Source organism: Naumovozyma dairenensis, chromosome 5 (assembly GCF_000227115.2).
Source record: "Naumovozyma dairenensis CBS 421 chromosome 5, complete genome".
In the NCBI taxonomy this organism is placed as follows: Eukaryota; Fungi; Ascomycota; class Saccharomycetes; order Saccharomycetales; family Saccharomycetaceae; genus Naumovozyma; species Naumovozyma dairenensis.
Window position 1 is genome coordinate 105607 of NC_016483.1, and position 24780 is coordinate 130386.

A 24780-nucleotide genomic window follows, 5' to 3' on the forward strand; every position below is an offset into this window, starting at 1 on the left:
AACAAAGTCAGTCCCAAGCAGGATCTCCCTACGAGTTGGCACTCTAGCCTACAGGATCGATGAAATTCATGTAGAATAAAACAAGCTTTAATTTAATCGTTGTCTTATAAATCCACAACGAAATACAGTACCGAAAAAGTGAGTAATAAAGTATACTATGTTGCGTGATATCTGGGGGGGGTGTTGTAATGAAATCCTTTATAGAAAAGGAGGAATCATCGAAAATAGTGAAGCGATGATGACCTGTGAGATATTCGGTTAAACTTATTAAGATTCAATTCATTAGAAGTGAGACTTTACGATAATGGCAAAAATTCCTAGAATTTTAAGCTAGAAACCTAATCTTTGAATAATGAATTATCAAATAACTTGATTAAGTGAGAAAAATACCTTATTACAAACTGGCCTGAAAGAGATGTAAAGTCGATAGGGGTAATATAAGTTGCCTTTACATTGAACATTTTTAAGTAGAACTCATTGATCACGTAAACATATACAGGTAAAAGAACCCGTTTACTAACAAGTAATGATTTCGTGTTATCCCTTCCGATAATATGAATTTTTTAAAATTAGTGGCTCATTTGAAAGAATACCAAGTTATTGGCCGTCGTTTGCCAACTGAATCCGTTCCAGAACCAAAGTTGTTCAGAATGAGAATCTTTGCTTCAAATGAAGTTGTTGCCAAGTCTCGTTACTGGTATTTCTTGCAAAAATTACACAAGGTTAAGAAGGCTTCTGGTGAAGTTGTTTCCATCAACCAAATCCACGAAGCTCACCCAACCAAGGTCAAGAACTTCGGTGTCTGGGTCAGATACGATTCCAGATCTGGTACTCATAACATGTACAAGGAAATCAGAGATGTTTCCAGAGTTGCTGCTGTTGATACTTTATACCAAGACATGGCTGCTAGACACAGAACTAGATTCAGATCCATTCACATCTTAAAGGTTGCTGAAATTGAAAAGACTGCAGATGTCAAGAGACAGTACGTTAAACAATTCTTGACCAAGGACTTGAAATTCCCATTACCACACAGAGCCCAAAGTACTGGTAAGACTTTCTCTTACAAGAGACCATCTACCTTTTACTGATTTGGTACATAAAAAAATATTATTATTAAAAAAAATTCCTTTGCATATCTATGTATATCTGTGTTGTATAAAATTTGAACTTTGTTTTATAAATTCTAATAAGACTTAATGTAAATGACAATAGAAAAAAAAATCCTCAAAAATTATTAGACGGTTTAAAGTTCACATACACGTTTCTTTCTCTATCTAACTGATGAATAACTGCATTAATTAATCAGTCTTTTTATAGCCAACGGCAGACTTTAATATTGGAATAGTTGATATCTACTTATGTGATTTTATTTGAACCTTTTGCGTCGCTAATATATTTCTCTCAGTGTGTCATCCAAAACGCCACCGGGTAACCGAGAAAATAGGAAAGTAAATAATGGCAAAGTAGCATATGAAGATTTACCACGCAAGGCTTCTGATCAGAGTTTAACTCTGAAACTTTATGGTATGAGCAACCGAAACTATTAGTGAATGATACGTTATACGAAGTTGTAATCTATCATTACTAGGTAAGGAACTCTTTCAACGATTTATAGTGGATCTAGTTTTGCTATTTTAGATAAAGCATCTATATTTTTTTTTCGAGACAATGGTCGATGTTGTGATGCTAGATCAGACTAATCTGCTACCGGATGAAAAATTAACAAGTTTGAAAAGTTTCGATAATTTTGATTCCTCTCTTAAGAAAAGGAAATCTATAAAACCCATAAAAGTCACCAAGGTAACAACTGTTGATGACGATGACGTTCATCTTCCCGTTACTGAAATCCATTTGAAATCTCATGAATGGTTTGGTGATTTTATAACTAAACATGAAATTCCCAGAAAAGTTTTTCATTCATCTATTGGTTTCATCACTATTTATTTATACACTAAAGGAATCGATTACAAGAAGATCAAGACTCCATTAATATATGCCTTTGTGATCATCTTTATCTTAGATTTGATTAGATTACGCTGGGCTTATTTTAATAAACTTTATTGTGGAACCGTAGGTGCATTGATGAGAAAGAAAGAAATACATACTTACAATGGTGTTCTTTGGTACATACTCGGTTTGATTTTTTCATTTAGCTTTTTTTCTAAAGATGTAGCTTTAATTTCTTTGTTTTTATTAAGTTGGTCCGATACTGCTGCATCCACGTTTGGTAGAAAATATGGGTATTTAACGCCAAAATTAGCACGAAATAAATCATTAGCGGGATCTTTAGCTGCATTTATTGTTGGATTTGTAACGACTTTGTTGTTTTACGGTTACCTTGTACCTCGTTATGATTATGTTAATAAATTAGGTGAGATTCAATGGACTCCACAAACTAGTAAGTTGAGTCTAAATACTCTTTCATGGTTAGGTGGATTAGTCGGAGCTTTAAGTGAAGGTATCGATCTCTTCAACTGGGACGATAATTTTACGATTCCTGTTCTATCTTCCATATTCTTAAGTACTGTCATCCATGTGTTTAAGAAATGATTAGATACATATGACCTACCATAATGATAATTAAATAGAAATTTCAAACTCTAAGGAAAAGCAAGAAAGGAAACAAAAGCAAGAATATGGAACCGAATGCATTGCACATGAGAAGTATGTCTATTTACTTATAAGTATTTCACATGTTTGTTTTCCATTCGTGAGATCGAGGAGGAGGTAAAGAGCCACAGATCGAACAATCAAGATAGAATTACGTTTAATATTTCAATATAGAATACCCCTTGGTACTTATATAAGTACATATTAAGCCGACAGCGTTATATATTTTATTAAGATGAGGATTAAGTGGCAGACCTTGGAGGTATTCATTGTCTAGAATCGTCAACTGAAAGATAAAAGTTGGTAACTATTGGAATCCTATTGATCTGAGTGTAGCATATTTCTGTTCAACACAATATTACATTTCCAACTGCCTAAGAGTATACTTCAGCGTCATTCTATCGATGAATTAGACTTACTATAAAAGTGTATTTTAGTCGATATAAAATGCTTTTCGTTTCCAATTTTAGCCGCTGACGGCATATTCCTAATTGGTCCTTTAGAGAAACGACGGGTAGCCCCTTCACATTGAAAAAGGCTAAGATCATTGTTGACGAACGGAAACTGAAAAATTGTGAAAAATTTCTTTCTTCGAAAAGTTTGCCTCATCGAAAAAATTTTAATAGTGAAAAATAAAAATATAGCATAATATACATATTTTTCAATATATTTGCTAGCCAGGTCTTCTTTAATTCAACGTAATATAGAAGAAAGAAGTACATTAATCAGGTAACTGAAGTAGAACTCTCAAAATACTGATACCACTATGTCATACGTCTTAACTGAAACCTCGGCTGGTTATGCTCTTTTGAAGGCATCCGATAAGAAAATTTACAAGTCTTCTTCTTTGATTCAAGATCTAGATACTTCCGATAAAGTCTTGAAAGAATTTAAGATTGCAGCTTTTTCCAAATTCAGCTCTGCTGCTAATGCCTTAGAAGAATCAAACTCTATCATTGAAGGTAAAGTGTCCCCACAATTAGAAAAACTTTTAGAAGAAATTAAGAAGGATAAGAAATCAACTTTGATTGTTAGTGAAACTAAATTAGCCAATTCCATCAACAAGTTAGGCTTAAACTTTAATGTTGTTTCTGATGCAGTCACTTTAGATATTTACAGAGCTGTCAAAGAATATCTACCTGAATTATTACCAGGTTTGAATGATTCTGATTTAAATAAAATGTCCCTAGGTTTAGCACATTCTATTGGTCGTCATAAATTGAAATTCTCAGCTGACAAAGTCGATGTTATGATTATCCAAGCTATCGCCTTATTAGATGATTTAGATAAAGAATTAAATACCTACGCCATGAGATGTAAGGAATGGTACGGGTGGCATTTCCCTGAACTAGCTAAGATTGTTACAGACTCTGTCGCTTACGCTAGACTTATCTTGACCATGGGTGTCAGATCAAAAGCTTCTGAAACTGATATGAGTGAAATTTTACCAGAAGAAATTGAAGAACGTGTTAAGACTGCCGCTGAAGTTTCCATGGGTACTGAAATTACTCAAATCGATTTAGATAACATTAAATGTTTAGCTGATCAAATTGTTGAATTTGCTGCTTACAGAGAACAATTATCTAACTACTTATCTGCTAGAATGAAGGCTATTGCTCCAAACTTGACTCAATTAGTTGGTGAATTAGTTGGTGCTAGATTAATAGCTCATTCTGGTTCTTTAATCTCTTTGGCTAAATCTCCAGCCTCCACTATTCAAATCTTAGGTGCTGAAAAAGCATTGTTCAGAGCTTTAAAGACAAAACATGATACCCCAAAATACGGTCTTCTATATCACGCTTCTTTAGTTGGTCAAGCTACTGGTAAGAACAAGGGTAAGATTGCTAGAGTTTTAGCTGCTAAAGCTGCTGTTTCTTTACGTTATGATGCCCTTGCTGAAGATAGAGATGACTCTGGTGACATTGGTCTTGAAGCTAGAGCTAAGGTTGAAAACAGGTTGTCACAATTAGAAGGAAGAGATTTAAGGACTACACCAAAGGTTGTTCGTGAAGCTAAGAAGGTTGAAATCACTGAAGCCCAAGCTTATAATGCTGATGCCGATACTGTTGCCGAACCAGCTGCTTCTAAGTCTGAATCTGGTTCGGATTCCGATTCTGACTCTGACGATGAAGAAGAAGAAAAGAAAGAAAAGAAAGATAAGAAAGATAAGAAAGAAAAGAAGGATAAGAAAGACAAGAAAGACAAGAAAAGAAAGAGAGATGAAGAAGAAGTAGAATCTAAAGAATCTAAGAAATCCAAGAAAGATAAGAAAGAAAAGAAAGACAAAAAGGATAAGAAAGAAAAGAAATCCAAGAAGGAAAAGAAGGAAAAGAAATAACTTTAAATGTATTATATTGTTAACGAATTATTTTATTTCCCATCTATCATCTCTAGTATTATTCATTTAGGATTTTTCTCCTCTGATATATCCTCACCAAAGAAAATTTTAACCATCATGGAAACAATTGCAATAATTGTTATTAAAAATTTAAAACAAAATCTGTAAATTAGAATTTCACATCCTTAATAAACACGGAATTATTATACTTATTATTTGAAAACGTTGATTTCTTTATGTAACAAAAAGCATCAAGCATGCATATCCATATAGTATATACGCTACCATTCTTTTTTACATAGTATTATAGTATTATATGAAGTTTAAGTGACCGAACGATTAAGCCAATATGCAGAAGAATCTCAGTGGACTGGTATGAACCACCAGAAATCTCTTGACCTTCGTTTCAATAAAAGATATATAAACTAAGGTGTTCGGATTCAATGCGTGAAGCTGTGTTGTTTACTTTTCAAAAAAAAATATCTTAATAGTGAAAATTGTTAAAAGTTCCTGCACTTGGGCATCAATTAAAAATTAAAGTAGTCTAAGTTTAAACTTAGGTTAAAGATAAGCTAGAAGCACCGTCTCCCTTTCGTAACCATAGATATAGATCCCAAAGCAATTAATATAGAATATTATCCAAACATAACGTATACGGAGGTAAAAGGTTAGAGGTATACTTACGAATTTGAACGGGAAATGTCTGAAGTGAATAATTCGGGAGTTGCAAGAAACGAATCACTTTCGGTAGAAGAAACAAATAAGTTACGGATATCATTAGGTCTGAAACCTATCCCAATCCCAACAAAAAACAACTTAGTTTCCAAAGATATAGGATTAGAAACACGACTTGAAGCAGTAAAGAAGGAGAACGAATCTGTTGATGGAAAACCACATTTCATAGCAAATGATAAAATTAACTTATTGAGGCGTAGATTAACGAACATTAAGAACAATATTGGGAAAGTAACTTTATTAGATGAACAAGAAAGGAAAACTGACCCAACAGGTGATGAAGACTGGTTACCAAAAATTGGGCAGCGTAAGAAGTCAGGTGGTGCAGCACTAAAAAAGAAGCAAAGAGTTGCCCTAAGTTACGAACATGAAGAAGAAGATGATGAATCTGGTGCAAATTTCCCAATCATGAAACTAGCTCATAATATTAGTGATATAAAAGCAGGGAAAGATATCATCTTGACCTTAAAAGAAAGTAATATACTTGACGATGATGATAGGGGAAGTGAGGATGAAGCCGGTGATATGTTAGAGAATGAATCCCTGAGGCAAGAAAAGGAGGATCTTAAAAATCTTGAATTGCGGCAAATGAACAAAGAAAGGAGAAGGAAGAAGATAGCATTAACTATTGGTAGTAGAGCGATTGAAGATGATGAAATGAACCAAAAGGACATAGAAGGTAAGTCGACATTGGTGATTGGAGCCAAAAATAACATCAACTCTGAGAAACCAATTTCTTTCACGAATTCTAGCAATAAATTGAAAGTTGTCCTACCTAGTGATGAGGAGGAGTCTGATATCGGAGATTTCAAGCCTGCGAAAATAAGGAAAAGAAGTAAAAAGCAAGATAGCAAAATATTGAATAAAAGGAAAAAGATATCAATACATCACGCCATCAAGAATGTTGAGCTTACAGATGAAGAAGAGAATGATAATTCTTTAGATTCGCTTGATACTCTAGCACCAACATTGAAAAAAGGGAAAAGTAAATCGGAAACAGCAGATTTATCATCGAGAAAAATAACACCGGAAGATATAGCATTACAAATACGGAAGGAGAAGTTCGAAGAGGAAGAACGTTCCAAAGGAATTGATAGGTTAAGGAAGGCAGCGGCAAGTCCGCGTATTGTTATTGATGAAAGTACAGTATTTTTAGAATCTTTAGGTTCTACTTTACCAACTACCACTGAGACAGACACTATACCCAAGTCACATATTGAGAAAACGTCTAATGAACTAGTTAGGCGTGATGAGAATGCGGAAATAAGTGCTGAAGGCAATGAGAACAATTTTGTGGTCCAAGAACCAAACTTTACTGATGGATTAGCGTCAACTTTACAGTTTCTTCAAACCCGTGGTGTTTTCGAAGATATCAAAGCTAAGGATAATCATTCCAGCAGTTCAAATAAAGTAGATGATCAGACACTAAAAGTTAGAAGGTCTATGACAGTTGAGGAAGTGCATCAATCAATTGAAGAAACTGTTAAAAAAAATAAACAAAAATATCCAGCAAGAGGACTGGAACGTGATGCGTTACAAGATTATAATCCATCGATATCATTAATTTACAAGGACAAGGAGGGCAATGAACTGACAACTAAAGAAGCTTACAAAAGATTATCGCAGAAATTTCATGGAACGAAGAGTAACGAGAAAAAATTAGCCAAAGCAAGAGAGAAAATAAAGGCACGGAATAGACAGAATAATGCAAATAATACATTTGGGTTTATATAAGGGCATTTCATATGTATATATACATTTCTAAATAGACATTATAGAAAACAAAGGCAAGCATCAATACTTCGTTATTTTTTGATGACGGAATTAGCCGCCATCAGAACCGCCAAAATAAACAAACAAATAAGTAAATAAGTAAACAAGTAAACAACTTTCTCGCGTGAAAATTTTCGCAAAACAATGCAACTGTCAGCTGGGCTATATAGAAAACAATAGTGGCAGCTCATATACAAAGAGAAAAACAAAAACATTCCATGGTGAATGAGATCGGTATTATTCTGGGTTGGATATTTTAAAGATTTATATTAACTTTAGAATTGAAAAGATTACAGTAGGAAAAGTGAAAACGATTGATTTTGAAATAAAAAAGTTAAAGATTAGCTATGTCTGAGACCACTACAGAGTCAATTACGACGAAACGTCGTGGATCTATTCATAAAAACTTATATGACGATAGTCTTTTCCAACTGCCGAATGCTAATGATATATCCAAGATGGGACTATACAATGAATATAGGAACATCCCAAGACATATTAACCATAACCATCATCGGTATAGAAGCCAAAAAACTACCACTTCTCGATCATACCGTAATGGACTATTCAATATCGAGATTCCAGATTTAAAATCGATTAAGGCAAGACAATTTATACCAGAAATTGATATTAAGATTACGATTTTATGTCTAGCATGGTATATTACATCGTCCATTTCTAGTAATCTTTCTAAGGCCATCTTGAAGGGGTTTAAACATCCTGTTGCGTTAACTGAGTTACAATTTTTGATAAGTGCGACATTATGTATAATGTTCGTTAGCTTATTGAATCTAAATGAAAAGTTCAAGAAAAGTGCAGACTTCAATCATCGTAAGTTAACTTGTTTAAACAAAATCATAGACAAGTTTCCTGAAATGATTATACCGAAATATTTGAACGGTAGTTTCCAAGATAGTATTATTAACACTTTTTTGAAACCAAATCAAATAGTGATAATGACAGTTTTCCCCATGGGTCTATTCCAATTTGTCGGACATATTACATCCCATAATGCTACAGCATTAGTTCCAATCTCTATTGTTCATTCCGTTAAGGCATTATCTCCCATTGCGACTGTTGGATATTATTATTTTATTAAAGGTGGTAAGAAAAGAGCTGATTATAATGAATATACATTTCTTACGTTGTCAATTTTAATATTTGGAGTTATAGTAACATGCTGGTTTACACATAATAATACAAAGAAAACTAATGGTGCAAAGACAGTGATCAGCAGTTCTTCATTGATACTAGGTTTAATATATTCATGTATTTCCATGATAATTTTCGTTGCGCAAAATATATTTGCCAAGGAAATGTTTAACAAGAAAAGTAATTCATATTCAACATCTCATAAGAAAGAATATTTACCATCCACATCCATTGAACATTCCGCAACACATACTGCTACGAAACATATTGACAAGATCACAATATTATTTTATTGTTCCACCATTGGGTTCATCTTGACATTTATTCCGTTCATAACAGGAGAATTAATCAAAAAAAATAATAGTGTGTTCCACGATTTAACCCTTCATATTTTACAATTAGCTATAATTCATGGTGTAGCACACTTCATTCAAGCTTTATTTGCGTTCCAATTGATTGCGTTATTAAGTTCAGTTAATTATTCTGTGGCAAACATACTGAAGCGAATTGTTATTATTTTAGTGGCACTATCTTGGGAATCTCATGTTAATTGGGGTCAATTCCTAGGACTGACATTTACTTTGATTGGATTATACGGTTATGATAAATATGGGCTGGTTAGATTGTAAAAAATTGAGAAGGGAATAAAGAGAAGTCTGCTTATAAAACTTGGTGGGGAGGAAGCTATTTTCGATGGTTCGAGAATCAATATCATATTTCTTATAAAATGAATCAATATGTATGGACAGAAGTAATTTAAGGGGTACAGTGCTTTCTTAAAGTACTTACTACCTAAATATCATCTTTAATTGCTAGGATATTTGAGAGAAATATGGCAAGGGGTCATATTATGTACTATTTATAGACTGTGTATTATTAATTAGTCCCGTTTTTGCGGATTTGTCATGAGCCAATTATTGCAACGGCAAGGAATGCTATTTGTTCATGCAAAACCATTCATTGTCTAAGATAAATACTAGTACTTGGGGTTGTTACTGTCTGGAGAATACTTACCTATTGTGTATTATAGACTTGTATAAGATCCTTTATCTGAGGGAGTAACGTTATACGGGCCAAAGATTGTCAAGGGGTGTCGGCTCTGACATGATTTCTATTTTAAGTAATTGATTGAGTAATACAATAGAGCCTCTGGAGTCTGCATAGTGTATAATCAACCATTAAGTTATTATGTTATCTGTTGAGTGATCGGTAAATTAAGGAGATGGTGGATTTCAGGGAGTTTTGACACTATTCTGATGAGCAAACTTCCTAATTGGGATAGCGGAGTTGGGTAGCCGACGTTAAGCGCCCAGCTCCTAGATCAGTCGCGAAACCGGCCTGCCAAAAAGAAAAAGAAGGAAAAAGTTGCGACATCGGGAATCGAACGCCGATTCCTTTTTGGACGCCTTCCTGCGTATGTTTCTCAGAGAGGCCCTTAAAATATTCGTTTTCTTCGTTTCTTTTTCGTTCTGGATTGGACACCCCCCGCCGCGCTATTCTCAGGACCCCATAGAGGCAGCAGCGCTCACTAAGAAAGAGTCATATCAAACTGGAAGTGAAAAAAAAAAAAGTTACAATTATTTCTGCGTCTTCTTCTCCGACGAGAAAAGTTAGTTAAACCGTATCACTTACTTCATAAAAAATCTTTTACCGAGAAAAAAAAATTATTAAGAGTAATAGGTAATCAGTTCTTCGGCAATGACAGTCTGTCACAGAGTCTCCGTGACTAAGAGCAGTGTTCGACACATTTTTTCAGTTCTATTCACTTTCCCGTTAAGCACCCTTTCCCTTCTCAGCCAAAAAGAAATAATAGATCAGCATATAAGTTGGGATGTCTTTTTTCGAGAATATTTTTGTATAAAACTTATACATATTATTTTTCTCTCATAATTGTAGTCTTCACATATAAAAAAAAACATAATCTCAGACATATAATATCTTATTATCTACTGGTAATGGAACAAACTAGTGATAATAACAAGAAAAGCACTAGTAACAACAGTAATACATTAACTCCAAAGCAATCGTTCCTTGCACATATTAACTCTAAAAGAAATTTACTGGCATATTTCACTAACAATGATACAATCTCAAGAACTTCTTCGGCTGATTCATTAAGTTCGTCAGCAAACACGGTATCCAACGATAATCCTACTGTTGATCAAGGAAAAGTATTGTCAAACGATCCCAAGCAATACGACCAAGATGCAGAAGATAAAGATAAAAACCAACTAGTAAGAGAAGTAACAAGAGAAAGAAAAAATAAAGACGATGACGACGACAATAACACCTCTGATTCCTCCGATGACTCTTCTAAGTACAATGGTGGATTCGTAGTAGATGATGGTCAGTATTATCCAGAGGGTGGTGCAAAGGCATGGACAGTCACATTCGCATGTTTCTGTGGATTGATAGCATGTTTCGGGTTATTAAACGCAACAGGTGTAGTTGAGAACCATATTCAAAATCATCAATTAGCTGATCAAAATACTTCTACCATTGGTTGGGTATTTTCACTATTGTTATTCACATGTTTTGCATCGTGTATCCTAAGTGGAACTTATTTCGATAGAAATGGCTTCAAGAAGCCAATGATTTTCGGATCAATACTTCATATAGCTGGTATGTTCGCCACTGCTAATTCAACAAAACTTTGGCATTTCTTCCTAGCCCTTTCCGTTTGTTGTGGAATAGGTAATGGGATCATCTTGGGTCCCTTAGTTGGTTGTCCAGCTCATTATTTCTCAAGAAGAAGAGGGACTGCTACTGCTATCGCCACAGCCGGTGGTTCCATCGGTGGTGCTTTAATCCCATTATTGTTAAGAAAGTTCTTCTCCATGACGAGACCAAATAATCCTGACTATGGATACATGTGGGGGGTACGTGTTTGGGCATTTATCAATATGGCTTTGTTAACGATTGCCACTGTAATGGGACAAGAAAGATTGAAGCAGGTTGACGAAATTGATGAATCAAAAACAGAAAAGGAAACACGTTGGAAACGGTTTGTTAGGGTATACTTGTTTCAAAGTTTTGACGCAAAGGGATTTAAAGATCCAAAATTCTTATTCTGTGTCATTGGTACAGTTTTCGGTGAGTTAAGTTGTTGTGCCGCCATCACATATTTTAGTTCATATTGTAACAGCCATGGTATCACTGCAAGTGACAGTTATCTATTAATTATGGTCATCAACTTGACTGGTATTCCAGGTAGATGGGTGCCTGGTTACCTAAGTGATATACTTGGAAGATTTAATGTCGCCATAGGAACTTTATTCGTCTTATCGATTGTCATGTTAGTTGGCTGGTTACCGTTCGGTACTGATTTGACGAGTATGTATGTCATTAGTGCATTATATGGGTTCTTCTCTGGTAGTACTTTCTCTTTATTACCAGTCTGTTGTGGTCAAATTTCAAAAACTGAAGAATTTGGTAAACGATATGCTACAACGTACTCAATGGTTGCCATTGCGACATTAGTCGGTATCCCAATTACAGGTGCCATCATTGGTGACAAGACGACAGTTAAGTACCAACATTATGTTATCTTCAGTGGTGTCACTGCTTTAGTTAGCTGTATTTCTTTCGTCATTTCAAGATACTTCTGTGTAGGGATGAAGTGGCGTAAGTTTTAGCATTCCTGCTAAAGCAATCCACACAAATAGTGAGCCACTGTGCATTATAACATCTCATCTTTTAAATATTTTACAGCATTTATTTTAATTAATTCTTACATTATAGATCTGTTTTACCTAATAAACTTTTTATTTATTCGTCCACCGCAATTTCAAATTTTTGATTCACATCATATAGTTTTAGAGTTAGCCATCTTTGTATGGATAAACCTTCCAAAAGTTTTGAAGCATATTCATTTTCATAGTAATTCAACAATGTGCCCGATTTCTCGATATCATAACTTCCATCATTTAGTGATCGTAACATTTCTATTCGTAAATAAATCAAAGGTAATTTGACATTATTAATGAGATTCAGACTATCCTTCGTCAGCATATGTGGTGAACACATTAATATAATAGTTGAATTCCTTTTTGTGTCTGGAACCATTGAGGAAAAGGTACCTACTAGTTCTCTTAGTTCCTTTGGTGACACCTTTGTAGTGCGGAATGCCTTAGCTTGTACTAAAACTTTTAATGGTGCGAACTGTTTCCCCAGTAAAATGTCATCATTTATTCGATGTATCAATGGTCTAAATACTCTACCATTAACTTTAGAACGTTTAGGAATGGTACTAAGCTCATCCGAGATATGTGTAATTGCCTCTAGTTTCTTATATAGATTTGAGATGGGCCAAGTACCCTTTATATCAACACCACCATCATGTGCACCGCCAACTTTTTCTAAACTTGTCATACCAAGCTTCTCAGCAAGTTCTCTTAATACTGTCAGCTCATATAAAGTTCCTTGAAACACTGTCGATTGGGATATGGCTGCGTTATTTCGAATGAATGATATTATTGAATCATTATGTACCCATCTCTTACAAATTGTCCTTAACAGTATCAAATTATTCATTTCATTACTGCCAATAGAGGGAAAGAAATATGTGCTCTACTTTATGCGTTCAAGCAAAATGGTTAGATTTTGTTCGTGTTTTCCTGAATTACTTTTATTTGATAACATTGATTTTCTGTTGTCGACAATATTGGAGGAATAGAATTATTCGATATATAAAAACAAAAATAACCAAATTTGTGATAACTCTACATCAGTGAATTTAACTGAATCATTCTAAACTTTATATAAGTCCTTCAATTTAATAAAAGTAAGGATTGATACAAAGAGTTGGTTTACCTATTGCCCACCCATATACCAGACAATGAGTATAGACAAGCTTAATCATACAGAAGATCGTAACGTTGAAGAAGTAGAGAAAGAAAAAGATGATTCAAAAAATATAGTTACCGTTTTCGACATAGCTTCTGAGATTGAGAAAGCGTTAAGAGACGTCAAGAAAAGGATAGAAGATGATGACGAGGAATTCAATAAGAGCTTATCCAATATTGAAGAGATGCTTAAGGAGCTTACAGAGTAAAGTAGATCTATAATGCTCGCATTTTAATATAAATTCAGACTTTCTTGGTTTATCTAGCTTTTCGAGAAGAATATGAGTGCATTGGTTCACCTATGATACACTTTGTACAGTCATGGTCTATCACAGATTCAATTGAGTGTTAAGCCTTCCATTACTATAGAGCTGAATATAGTCCATTCCGTTAAGATCCGATAGAACATTGTACCTCGCAGAGGTTTTTTGTTTTCATACAATTTGAGTATTTACGTAGTCCTTATATATGAAAATATATATTTATATTAAAATGAAATCAAAATGGCTCCCGTTATAATCTAATTCTGCCTACATATTTTATTGTCCGACCTCCACTCTTGGCCTTTTATCTACATGTCCTTGTTCCTGACCTTCTTGTATTCGTTGATTTTCTTCTTCTTCAGCCACAGATATTACATCATTTAGTGGCGTACTATCTTCCTTTGTATTGGCCCTGGTTCTCTTCTTCTTCAGCGCCTCTGAAGATTCAAATTCTCTTGTTATTAGCGTCATTAATGTGTTTACTCTCTTCGATAATTCATGAACAGATCTTGTTCTAATGAACCAATCGAATGTAAAGAGATCACTCATCATTATTTCTTGCTTCAATTTTTCATATAAATTCTTAGCAGTAATACCATGCTTGTTCACCATCAACAGTAAGAACTTATCTTCTAAACTATTATATGTCTTTCTAGCATTGTTCGGTGGATACTGTATCATCATTTCATGTAAAGGGTATTTGTATTGTTCAATTTTTTTCCTTAGTAATGTCTCTTGATGTTTTAGTTTTTCATTTTTCTTCTCACCATTATGAATTGTGTTCATATATTTTTCATACCCATGAATTTCTTGATACCTTTGCCAAAAGACTTTAGAGTATGCAATAACTTCTTCAGGTGTCTTAGATTCTACTGACTTTTTGATCATGTCAATATTGTCTCTTCCAAACTTTGCACATGCATTAACGAACGCTAACAGATCTCTCCTCGTCCAATTACTGAATGCTTCGGATATTAGCTTTTGCTTAATTTCCTCATCTGCTTCCGTATAGTCTGGAGCGTTACTTATTTTTTCTTGTTCCTCTTTAATCTTTTGTTCTATTTCTTCTTTTGTTAATTTTGTTTCATGCTTCTCTTTATCATTATCTGTTGCCTCGTTTCCATTTTCAGTATACTCATCATCATCCTCCTCATCACTATCACTGCCAGTGGTACCCGTAATATCATAGGACGTTACTTTATAATTTACTTTCTTTTTGAATGCCAATTGTTCCTTCGCTTGTAGTTGATCTAATTCTTTGGGGAAAAATTGATAATCTTGGCCTTGAATTCTCTTTGGAGGTTTAGGTATCTTTGGTTGAGGTGTTTGTTTAGAAGATTTTGAACCTCCACCGATAATTTCCTTATAATAATCATCGACGGAATAGGTTTGTTGTTCTCTTCTTCTTTCTCTCCTCGAAGGATTAATCCAATTTACCACTTTGTCGGTTGACTTCTTTTGGAAATTTTTACCATTCCATTCATATGCAGATTGATTGTCAATTTCATTGTACTTTTGTAAATCGTCCAAACCCAAAGACTGGTATTTAGCATTTAATTCTTCTGTCTTTTGCTGACCTTTCTTTAAAATCTCATCGATATCGGCGTCAGTGGTTATATGAGTAGCTTTCTTTTCAAACATACTCTTCGCACCATATTGAATCATTTCTAAAAGATCGTCTTTATTATTTCCAATATTAGCTGTTTTCTTACCTGTACCTTGTTGAATGACTAGCTGATCTAATCTTAGCTTCTGAGCTGCACGTTCGATGACCTTTTCTTCGATGGCATTTTCAGTAACAAATCTATAAACATGAACCTGTTTCTTTTGACCGATTCTATGAGCCCTGTCCATTGCCTGTAAATCTGCTTGTGGATTCCAATCTGAATCGAATAAAACGACAGTATCTGCAGTAACTAAATTAATACCTAACCCACCAGCACGTGTGGTCAATAGAAAGACAAATTTATCGGAGTCTGGTTTATTATAATCATCGATGGCTTCGATACGATCTTCATGCGATGTTGAACCATCAATTCTACAGTAATTAAACCCTCGGAAATAACAATAATCTTCCAATATGTCTAATAATCTTGACATTTGACTAAATACTAGTACACGAGAGCCTTTTTCTTTCAACCTTTTCAACAATTTATCAAGGACAATCATTTTCCCAGCGTTAAAGACTAAATGCTCGTCGGTAGTATATGGTGGTCCTGGTTCCGCACCTTCGAATAAATATGGGTGATTACAACATTTCCTTAATTGCATGACAATATTCAATAATCTGGTTTTACCTTCTCTTTTCCCGACTGCCCCATTGACGGCATCAATATCTTTTTCCAACAATGATTTATACCATTTAATTTGCATATCCGTCATCCCCACGTAGACGTTTGTTTCAATTTTGGGTAACAATGATTTTTCTACATCTGCTTTAATTCTTCTTAATAGGAAAGGGTTCAATACGGTATGTAATTGTTGTACGACAATTTCTTGATCCTGTTCTGAATTATTTTGCTCAAACCAATCATCGAAAATCCCTGAATCACCAAAGACGTCGGGCAATAAGAAATTCAATAATGCCCATAATTCATGTAAATTATTTTGCAGAGGAGTCCCTGTAATCAAAAGACGATGCTTAGAATAAAGTAATCTAATGATTTGAGACAATTGACTTTCTTCATTTTTAATACGATGAGCCTCGTCAATGACTATATATTGCCAGGCAACTTTTTTCAACGCATTCTTTTCCTTAATAACCATTTCATATGAAGTAATTAAAACATCAAATCTTGCCTGTAAGATGAAATCATAGATGATTTTATGCCTAGTTTCTTTGTCACCATGTAGGATGATTGCATTAACTTCCGGGGTCCATTTATTAAATTCTCTTCTCCAATTATCTAGCGTCGATTTGGGTACAATAATTAAGAAGGGACCATCGATCTTTTTAATGTATTTCAAATAACCTAAGAATGAAATTGTTTGTAATGTTTTACCCAACCCCATTTCATCAGCCAATATACCTGATAATTTATTTTCATGTAATGAAATCAACCAATTTAACCCTTGCACTTGGTAGTCTCTTAATTTCCCATTTTGAATGAAAGAAGGAGATTCATTAACATAGTTTTCATCATCAAAAGTTTCCAGACCTTCACCTTCTTCCTCAGCTAATAACTCTGCATCTTCTTCCTTCTCTGTCTTTCTGTGATGACGAGAAACATAATTTTCATTTTTACTTGCGGAGGTAGATGCTTCCACCTCTTTCAGTAGTTTTTGCATATTTTTATCATGCTTAGCTTTCATGCTGATGAAATGACGAAATAAATCGGTCAACGATAATAAATATTTGAAACGCTTATATGTATCTTTCTTATCTTTTTGTTTGGCAATCTTGGGATCGACTGTTAGTATGAATCTTGCCTTTCTTTCTTGCCAATAAGCATCATCTTTAGCACCAAGATCAATATCATTTTGAGAAATGTCTACTTCAGATAACGCTGGGGTTGGGGTTGGATCTTCTTCGAGAACCAAATTGTTTTCTTCTTGAGTGGATTCATTTTCTTCATCTGATGGTATGGTTTCTATACTCTTGCTCTGATGGTCAGGAACTGACATAATTGGACTGTTATGTAGATCGTGGTAAGTATTAGCTACTATGACAGTAATTAGTTCAATCTTAGGTTCGTTAAATCGGATGATAATTAACTACTTCAGCCCTGTCGCTAAAGTTTAAATGTTTTAATGAAAAAATAGCAATAAGTAGCGTCTTCCTAAGCAAGTGTCGGTTCTTTCTTTCCTTTCAACAGACAAGATCTTGCTAATTTCTTTTTTTTTTTTTTTTTTTTAATTGTTTATGCTAATTTCACATAATTTCTATTTGCGAAAAAGACGCGATTTACAAACATGACAAACTTTTCTGTTTAGAATTAAAGGAGGTTAAGTACATTGGATTCCAATACCACAAGGAATCCGATATTACATAGAATCTACAGGTCGATTAGTCATTTATTTGTTCCCAATAATTATAGTTTTTTTACTCGAACTGGTTGAGTAGAGCACAAGCAATTATTTAATTTGTAAAATTTAGTACAACTACCCATATTTATAAGCTATCCTCTGTTTCTGCGGCGGTGATTTTTTCTGAGATGATTTTTTCTGAGATGATTGTTTCCGGAATCGCAAGAATCTTTTTTTTGTTGAACCGATAAGGAAGTATCCAACGATTCGAGACTATTTGCTCAGAAATAAAGATCCAGTAATGTCACCTCTGTCGTGTTATCAGGTGATTCTTGATCAAAAAATATAATAGTCTGATATTAAAAGAATTCAAATTAAAAATATATATTCTTTATATAGGAATTTTTCAGGCAAAACAGTCTTCTTTCATCAGTTGAAGAACTCACAGAGTTACTTGTGACTTAAAGTTAAACCAATTTTTTTTCTCTTTTAATGATCGTTACGGTAATGTAACAAACTGATGACTACTGACATATCTTGTAAAATAACAGTATGACTGTTAAATATTATATACTATATTGTATAAATAGCCATAAGTTTTGACATAATAAGCTTATGCGCGTGCTCTCTGGCAGTAGCATGTAAAATAATCGGTTTTATTTGACTTTAGCATCTGAGAAGATATAATAATAAGTCCTCTTTGATTGCACTATTTAAAAGATTTAGGAAAATGTTGTTGTGTTTGTGTATTTTTTGTATTATTAGCATTTAAAGGAATTTATGAATTTATGAATTTATGAATTTATGAAAAATAAGTTATAGATATAGATTAATTGAATGTATAAAGAAATCAGGATCAGGTTGAAATTTTATTTTTAGCATACCTTTTAAAATAAAACTCTTTCCTTAGCTAGTTTATCAACAGATAAATCTAATTGATGAACAGCAGCTAATTTCTTCTTTGACTGTTGAATCACATGGTAAGTTTCAATATTGTCAAAAAATTTATCAAATAGAACAGCGGTATCTAATGGACCACCTTTAGCTTCTGGATGGAATTGAGTTGAAAATATTGGTCTAGTTAAATGGATCATACCTTCATTGGAGTTATCATTTAAGTTAACAAAGTATGGTTTCCATTGATCACTTGGTAAAGTTTCTGGGTCGACAGCGTAACCATGATTTTGAGAAGTAATATGACATTGTCCTGTAGTTAGATCCATAGCAGGAATATTATGAGCTCTATTACCGTATTTCAATTTCATTGTCTTAGCACCTGAAGCTAAAGCTAATAATTGATGGCCTAAACAAATACCAAAGATTGGAATATCATCAAATTTTGGATTATTCAATAATTCTTTCAAATTAGCAATAGTCTTTTCACACATTTCTGGGTTACCTGGACCATTGGATAAGAAAATACCATCGAATTGATGGGCAATATCTTGAATTCTATAATCATAAGGTAAGACAGTGACGTTTGCACCTCTTGCGGCTAAACATCTGATAATATTTTCCTTAACACCACAATCGATTAAGGCAACATTAGCAGTTGGATTCTTACCCGAGATATGGAAAGGTTGCTTTGTAGTGACTTGTGCAACCAAATGAGTACTCATTGGGTCGATATAATCAACAGGAGTGTCATTACCTATGGTGATTCTACCTAGGGAGGAACCTTGTTCTCTTAAATATTGAACAATTTCACGAGTATCGACACCAGTGATGGCAGCGACACCTTCTCTTTTACACCAAGAGGCTAATGATTCCACAGCAGCCCAATGAGAATATTCATAAGCGTATTCAGCGACGACGATCCCTACGACGTGAACATGAGGAGATTCAAAATATTTCAAAAGGTTAAATTCATCACGTTCTTCCCCGGATGGGACACCGTAATTACCGATCAATGGTTGAGTAAAGACTAATATTTGACCACGGTATGATGGATCAGTCATAGATTCTGGATAACCAACTAGAGATGTAGTAAAGACAGCTTCGCCGGCGATTGATTTTTCAGCACCGAATGATTTACCTTGGAAAGATGGACCGTTTTTAATAGTAAAAGTAGCGTTTGGAGATGACATTGTATTTTTTTAAATGTAGTTGTTTGTTCTTGTAAAGTAATTTCTTAAAGTATTAAAAATTTTAGAAGGTTTGTTTTTTTTTGTATTAAAAGTATTGATTGGTTTATTGTTTCTTTAGGAGGTAAAAGTGTCTTTAGTACGAGCTGGTTTTCCAGATGTGGTCAGATATGTAGTCTTGGCAGGTATATTCAGATTCTGATAACTTAAACATATAAATGTTCAAATAATGATGTGGAATGTGAAAAAAAGGGAATATGTGTTAGGCGTATTACACTTTTTTTCTAGAAAAGATTGATATAAATATATTAAGTTTATATTGCTTGGTGTATTTGAAAAGAAAAAAAAAATTAAAGAAAAAAAGAGTCAAGTAGAAAAAAAGTTATTAATTGAAGAGACTAAAAGGCTAATTGAAAAAAGAGAGAATAAAGGACTACGAATGGAAACAGACCTTTAATTAATTTATATGAAAAGAAGTGAATAGTTGTGGAATGAAAAATCTGTTCTGTGAAAAAAATAATACGAAGTCACCATGGAGAAAATGCCACATACGGGTTATCACAATATATATCCTTTGTACGTAATATTCTAACCAAGATCTTCGAGGAAAATCTGGTTACAAATATGGCAACTGGCTAGCCCTTTGAGACGTACAGCCTTTTCACTGTATCGAAAGAAAGAAACGATCATTGAGTCACAAAGCGAATTTATGTGCACAAAGATACGTCACTTGTCCAAGCGGCATTTCTGGTCGATAAGGGAGGTTTTAGCTGTGATGTATGGATTTTCTCTTCCTCAGTGAATGACTTTTTCCAGATGCATGGGTCTTTTGACATCGCTTTGAACGAGGGAAAAAGCATTATCTGTCCCACTGGGGTGCATCCACCAATAAAAAAAAAACATTAACCGCCGAGACTTAATCCCTCTTTTAGTAATCTATAAACAATGGAAACATGTGTGTTATGTGACGGAAAGGTGACCCCTAAATCCTGTGGCTTTACAAGTAGAAAAGTACAAAATGATTAGACCGTTTCCACGAGCATATTCACAAGAATTATCTTGGTATTATAAAAAGCGCGTTGGCTGCCCTATTCAAAAATGAACTTCAAGTCACAGTATGTTGGGATTCTACGTTGAAAAAAAATAAGAATCCAGAATATACTCTTTGCCATTTCAATCGATGATTAGGCGCTGTGTATCCCTTGCCTTGTTTTCTGACGTTTCGTGGATTCTTTTGTGTTTGTGGTTCTTGACATTTACAGATGTAAATATCTAATAATGCCACTGAGTTCTTTAAATATATTCTAGACAAACCTGATATGTAAGAGCAATGAGACGCGGCCAGTAGGAAGTCAAGTGAGAACTGCGTATACTCCCCCTCGTCAAAGCATCTAGTAATTACACATGCCATTACTCTTATATCATTAATAACATAAGAAATGATCTTCCCAATATCATTACATAATAGATAGTTTTCTTGGCTAACCAAACTGGTTATTTATAATAAGACAGACCTGTAAAAATTACAAGCCTCCATGTTTTTTGAAACTTGCCTTGTTGTAATGTATATCCAGCAATTGAGCCAACCTAGCTTCACTGGTTAATGGTGGTTGTCCTTGGCTGTCATACGCTAGGACATGTTCCCTAGCAAGGATATTCAGTATCCGGCCTGTTTATCAAAGGAAGTAACAACAGCTAAAAATTTGGTAACTGTGATAAGAAGGTTTGTGTGAACCTCAAGATATAGAACTTCCCCACAGCTCTGACCAGTCGATCATAGGAAGGGACACACAAAAGAATTCAGTTTTCTATTAAAGAAAAGCATACTATAGATAATTTCTACCAATTATACAACTATCTACATCCCTATCTCCATTTGTTCAAAGAGACAAAACGATAATTCTATACTTGTACACTACCGAGAATGCACTCTGGTTTAAGGTATATTGTAAACTGAAATTATATCTAAACATCAGAAAGAAACGCACATGCTAGTATACCTGCAACTACTCATTCTCTACTTACATTTGTTTACAAGAAATAAGCTTGCGTGGCGTAATGGCAACGCGTCTGACTTCTAATCAGAAGATTCTGGGTTCCGACCCCCAGCGTGAGTGTTATTTTTTTTTTATTTTTCCAGTACGTACGTTGTTAGGCCTGGAACGGGTTAGGATTAATATATGTGATATATATTTTATGACCGATAATAAGAAACGACACACAAGAGAAGAAAAATGAAAAGAGATGAAAGGTTTTCCTACGGGTTATTAGTGTACGAGACGTGGCGGCAGAGCCGATCGAGAGCAACGGAATTGAATAACTCATGCATATATAATAAGAGGAACTTTTATAGGATATATCTAAAAGTTCGTCTTCTTTTAAATATGTTTAAATAAGAAAATAATCAAGTAATAAATATACTATCAATTTAGAACACTTTGTATCACGGAATAATTCCTATTATATTACAATATAATTGAAAATAGGATCGGGGGCAATATTTTTGAAAAAAAAGGTAGGGTAGATATCAAAATTTGAGGATTGAAATAGGGTTGGTCTATTCTTGGTCATGGATTGGGACAAGGATTGATATTAAAAATGAAATAATACTAGTGGTATAATATGATTTTATAGTATATTTTTTATAGATTATATACTGTACATCACCACTCTGATAGCGATTTAAAAGACGCGGCTATCAAAGAAAGAGAAAAGGGTAGAAAATAAGCTGATCTAAGACACAAGCAGTAAAGAGAACTCTGTGTGTATTTCTAGATAGATTTCAATGTAGTAAATAATATAATTAATATAAAATAAAGAAAAGAAAATAGGTTAGAAGGAAAGATGTCTGGTCTTTACTCCTTTTTCTTAACTAAAGAAATTTTCTCGAGGAGAGAAGTGGTTGTTAGAATAGAGCTACAGTGCCTTCAGTGTGTCACTGTTTGGTTGCTTGAACTGTGTCTCAGGTTAGTGTGTCATCGTTTTCAGTGATTTCTCAAATGACTTGATTTGGACCGGGTCGAAATAGCGGGGACTTCGATCGGTACCAATAACGTATATATTTTTGTAATATTACGTACGTACTATAATAATATGGAAAGTAAGCCAAATTCGTTATAGTTATTATTTGTTTTTGTTTTTTTACTCATCATTTTATTTTGCATTGATGTTGTTCTTGTTTCAGAATGTACTATTAGGAATATATATTTTAATTATTAAATTCTATAGCCCGGTACGCAACTAAATATTACGGTAAATATCCCGGTAGATAATAAAACTAAGAATAAACACCATAATCCCCTTTTCATAAGAATATTTTTAATGAATGGATGCTCAATTCGTATTAGTCTTGACCGGCCTCCTAAAAGTGCCAGAATTCCAGACACATGATGGTTTTTCCCATTCTTCTCATCCATTTGAACCTCCCGGTCTGCGTCTCTATTCTTCTCGTTATGCTTATATAGTAATCTTTGTGTAACACCAAACCATGAGTAAATTATATCTACTCGATACATACCACATATAATAAAATAATTTCCAATGGCAAAGGGTACAATGGTTACAACTCTAATACCTCTGTCATATTTTAAAAATATTAAAGTATATCCAATCCAAAATCCTATGCCTAGCCAAAGTAATCCAAAAATAGTTCTACTTAATAAAGTATATGTAGAAAATGGGGATTTGGAAATATGATCATGGTTTTTGATCAAACTTTTATCTACTCTGGTTAAATTATGAGACCTCGCATTTGAGTGGAATCTCCAATCTGATATTTCATCATGGATATTATGTAAAGCCACAGTACTTAAAAACTTTGGGAAACAATCCATTTCCAGAAATTGGAACGCAATACTTTTCAATTCTTCAAAGACTTGTGGATCATGTCTGCGTTCATTTTGTACTAAATTTAATGCTTTCAATCGTATATCATCAGGTAGATTCGTCAAGTATCTTTCACTTCTTTCGGGTGATTGTAGGTATATGGAACATATTTTCAAAGCGTTATTTAATAATTGTTTTGTAGTGATTTTAGCTCTCTCCTCTTGTTGAGATTGTTTTCTTAATATGTCATCGACCACATCAGGTAAGGCAGCTCCATTGGTTTCTCGAGAGCGAACATTTGAATTATTCCTATTCAATGATCCCTTCCTATTAGAATCGTTATTCGCAATAGAATGACGTTTCCAATCTTCTAACAACTGAGATAATTTTGGTGAATATTCTGTATTGCCTTGTAAGAATTGTGATACTCGTTCAGGATTTTCAAAATCTAGGTGACCTTCATCTAACAGTGCATTCAACAATACTGATGTAGTTACTGATATATTATCATCATCGTCATCATCCTCGTCACCACCTTCTGGATCATCATGGTGTTGAATTGACTGTGTTTCGTGTTGAATGCTTTCTTCACTTGTGTATTGAAGATGATGACGAATTCGCGAGTTTCTTGCCTCATTCTGATTATATGTTATTGATTCTCTTATTCCACTAATATAATCTTTACAAAGACGCAAATGAGCCATTAAATCAATCCAAAAATCTAGATAATTGATAGCGTATGGGAATTGTGAAAGGAATGTATAAAATGACCACAAGTCCACCGGAAATTTGGTTTTTTGTATAAGAACTTCGTATAAAGTGGGTAATCGTTCCGTTTGAATTTTTTTATAATCTAATTCCATTTCTTTGAAGTGGTCTATTGTATTTCTTTGTTATGTTCTGGTGATTCTCTGCTGTGGCTGGTTTTATTTCATCATTAACTTTTACGTATATTTGTTTTGAATATAATTTTCTCGATAGCCGTTATTTATGTTTTTTATTCGCGTCAGAAACTTTCGCGTGCCATTCATTCACTTTCCTTTCTTTCCTCATTAGAAGGAAATTTGGTTCAAAAAGTATATAATGGAATTGTTGTTCATCAGAAAGTGGTGAAGAGGTCTAATATTATAATATTTCTTAAATTAAGTTATTTACCTAGATACATAATTCGTGTAGCTTCGCATGTA

General features: G+C 34.0%; 11 protein-coding genes and 1 non-coding gene across 12 annotated transcripts; 8 read left to right on the forward strand and 4 right to left on the reverse strand.

Moving 5' to 3' along the window:
* Positions 1-149: 149 nt before the first annotated feature.
* Positions 150-1091, forward strand: RPL20B (60S ribosomal protein eL20; the record flags this gene model as incomplete). Its single annotated transcript, XM_003670064.1, has 2 exons — position 150; positions 574-1091. Coding segments are annotated over 2 exons (519 nt in total).
* Positions 1092-1671: 580 nt separating this feature from the next.
* On the forward strand, positions 1672-2553 carry DGK1 (diacylglycerol kinase; the record flags this gene model as incomplete). The annotated part of the gene is made up of 1 exon (XM_003670065.1): positions 1672-2553. The coding sequence occupies one exon, from the start codon at positions 1672-1674 to the stop codon at positions 2551-2553; it is 882 nt and encodes a 293-aa protein (XP_003670113.1).
* Positions 2554-3379: 826 nt separating this feature from the next.
* On the forward strand, positions 3380-4951 carry NOP58 (RNA-processing protein NOP58; the record flags this gene model as incomplete). The annotated part of the gene is made up of 1 exon (XM_003670066.1): positions 3380-4951. One exon carries the CDS (start codon positions 3380-3382, stop codon positions 4949-4951), a length of 1572 nt encoding a protein of 523 aa, XP_003670114.1.
* A 699-nt stretch (positions 4952-5650) lies between these two features.
* SNU66 (U4/U6-U5 snRNP complex subunit SNU66) lies at positions 5651-7420 on the forward strand (the record flags this gene model as incomplete). The annotated part of the gene is made up of 1 exon (XM_003670067.1): positions 5651-7420. The coding sequence occupies one exon, from the start codon at positions 5651-5653 to the stop codon at positions 7418-7420; it is 1770 nt and encodes a 589-aa protein (XP_003670115.1).
* Positions 7421-7806: 386 nt separating this feature from the next.
* Positions 7807-9240, forward strand: SLY41 (Sly41p; the record flags this gene model as incomplete). Its single annotated transcript, XM_003670068.1, has 1 exon — positions 7807-9240. The coding sequence occupies one exon, from the start codon at positions 7807-7809 to the stop codon at positions 9238-9240; it is 1434 nt and encodes a 477-aa protein (XP_003670116.1).
* A 1326-nt stretch (positions 9241-10566) lies between these two features.
* Positions 10567-12246, forward strand: MCH5 (riboflavin transporter; the record flags this gene model as incomplete). The annotated part of the gene is made up of 1 exon (XM_003670069.1): positions 10567-12246. The coding sequence occupies one exon, from the start codon at positions 10567-10569 to the stop codon at positions 12244-12246; it is 1680 nt and encodes a 559-aa protein (XP_003670117.1).
* A 133-nt stretch (positions 12247-12379) lies between these two features.
* RRG7 (Rrg7p) lies at positions 12380-13144 on the reverse strand (the record flags this gene model as incomplete). Its single annotated transcript, XM_003670070.1, has 1 exon — positions 12380-13144. The coding sequence occupies one exon, from the start codon at positions 13142-13144 to the stop codon at positions 12380-12382; it is 765 nt and encodes a 254-aa protein (XP_003670118.1).
* A 304-nt stretch (positions 13145-13448) lies between these two features.
* BIL1 (Bil1p) lies at positions 13449-13664 on the forward strand (the record flags this gene model as incomplete). Its single annotated transcript, XM_003670071.1, has 1 exon — positions 13449-13664. The coding sequence occupies one exon, from the start codon at positions 13449-13451 to the stop codon at positions 13662-13664; it is 216 nt and encodes a 71-aa protein (XP_003670119.1).
* A 330-nt stretch (positions 13665-13994) lies between these two features.
* ISW2 (DNA translocase) lies at positions 13995-17342 on the reverse strand (the record flags this gene model as incomplete). The annotated part of the gene is made up of 1 exon (XM_003670072.1): positions 13995-17342. One exon carries the CDS (start codon positions 17340-17342, stop codon positions 13995-13997), a length of 3348 nt encoding a protein of 1115 aa, XP_003670120.1.
* A 1229-nt stretch (positions 17343-18571) lies between these two features.
* CPA1 (carbamoyl-phosphate synthase (glutamine-hydrolyzing) CPA1) lies at positions 18572-19771 on the reverse strand (the record flags this gene model as incomplete). Its single annotated transcript, XM_003670073.1, has 1 exon — positions 18572-19771. One exon carries the CDS (start codon positions 19769-19771, stop codon positions 18572-18574), a length of 1200 nt encoding a protein of 399 aa, XP_003670121.1.
* Positions 19772-21812: 2041 nt separating this feature from the next.
* NDAI0Etrna15R lies at positions 21813-21885 on the forward strand. Its single transcript has one exon. It is a non-coding gene; the product is annotated as a tRNA-Arg (tRNA).
* A 1098-nt stretch (positions 21886-22983) lies between these two features.
* RAX1 (Rax1p) lies at positions 22984-24456 on the reverse strand (the record flags this gene model as incomplete). The annotated part of the gene is made up of 1 exon (XM_003670074.1): positions 22984-24456. One exon carries the CDS (start codon positions 24454-24456, stop codon positions 22984-22986), a length of 1473 nt encoding a protein of 490 aa, XP_003670122.1.
* Between the last annotated feature and the right edge of the window lie 324 nt (positions 24457-24780).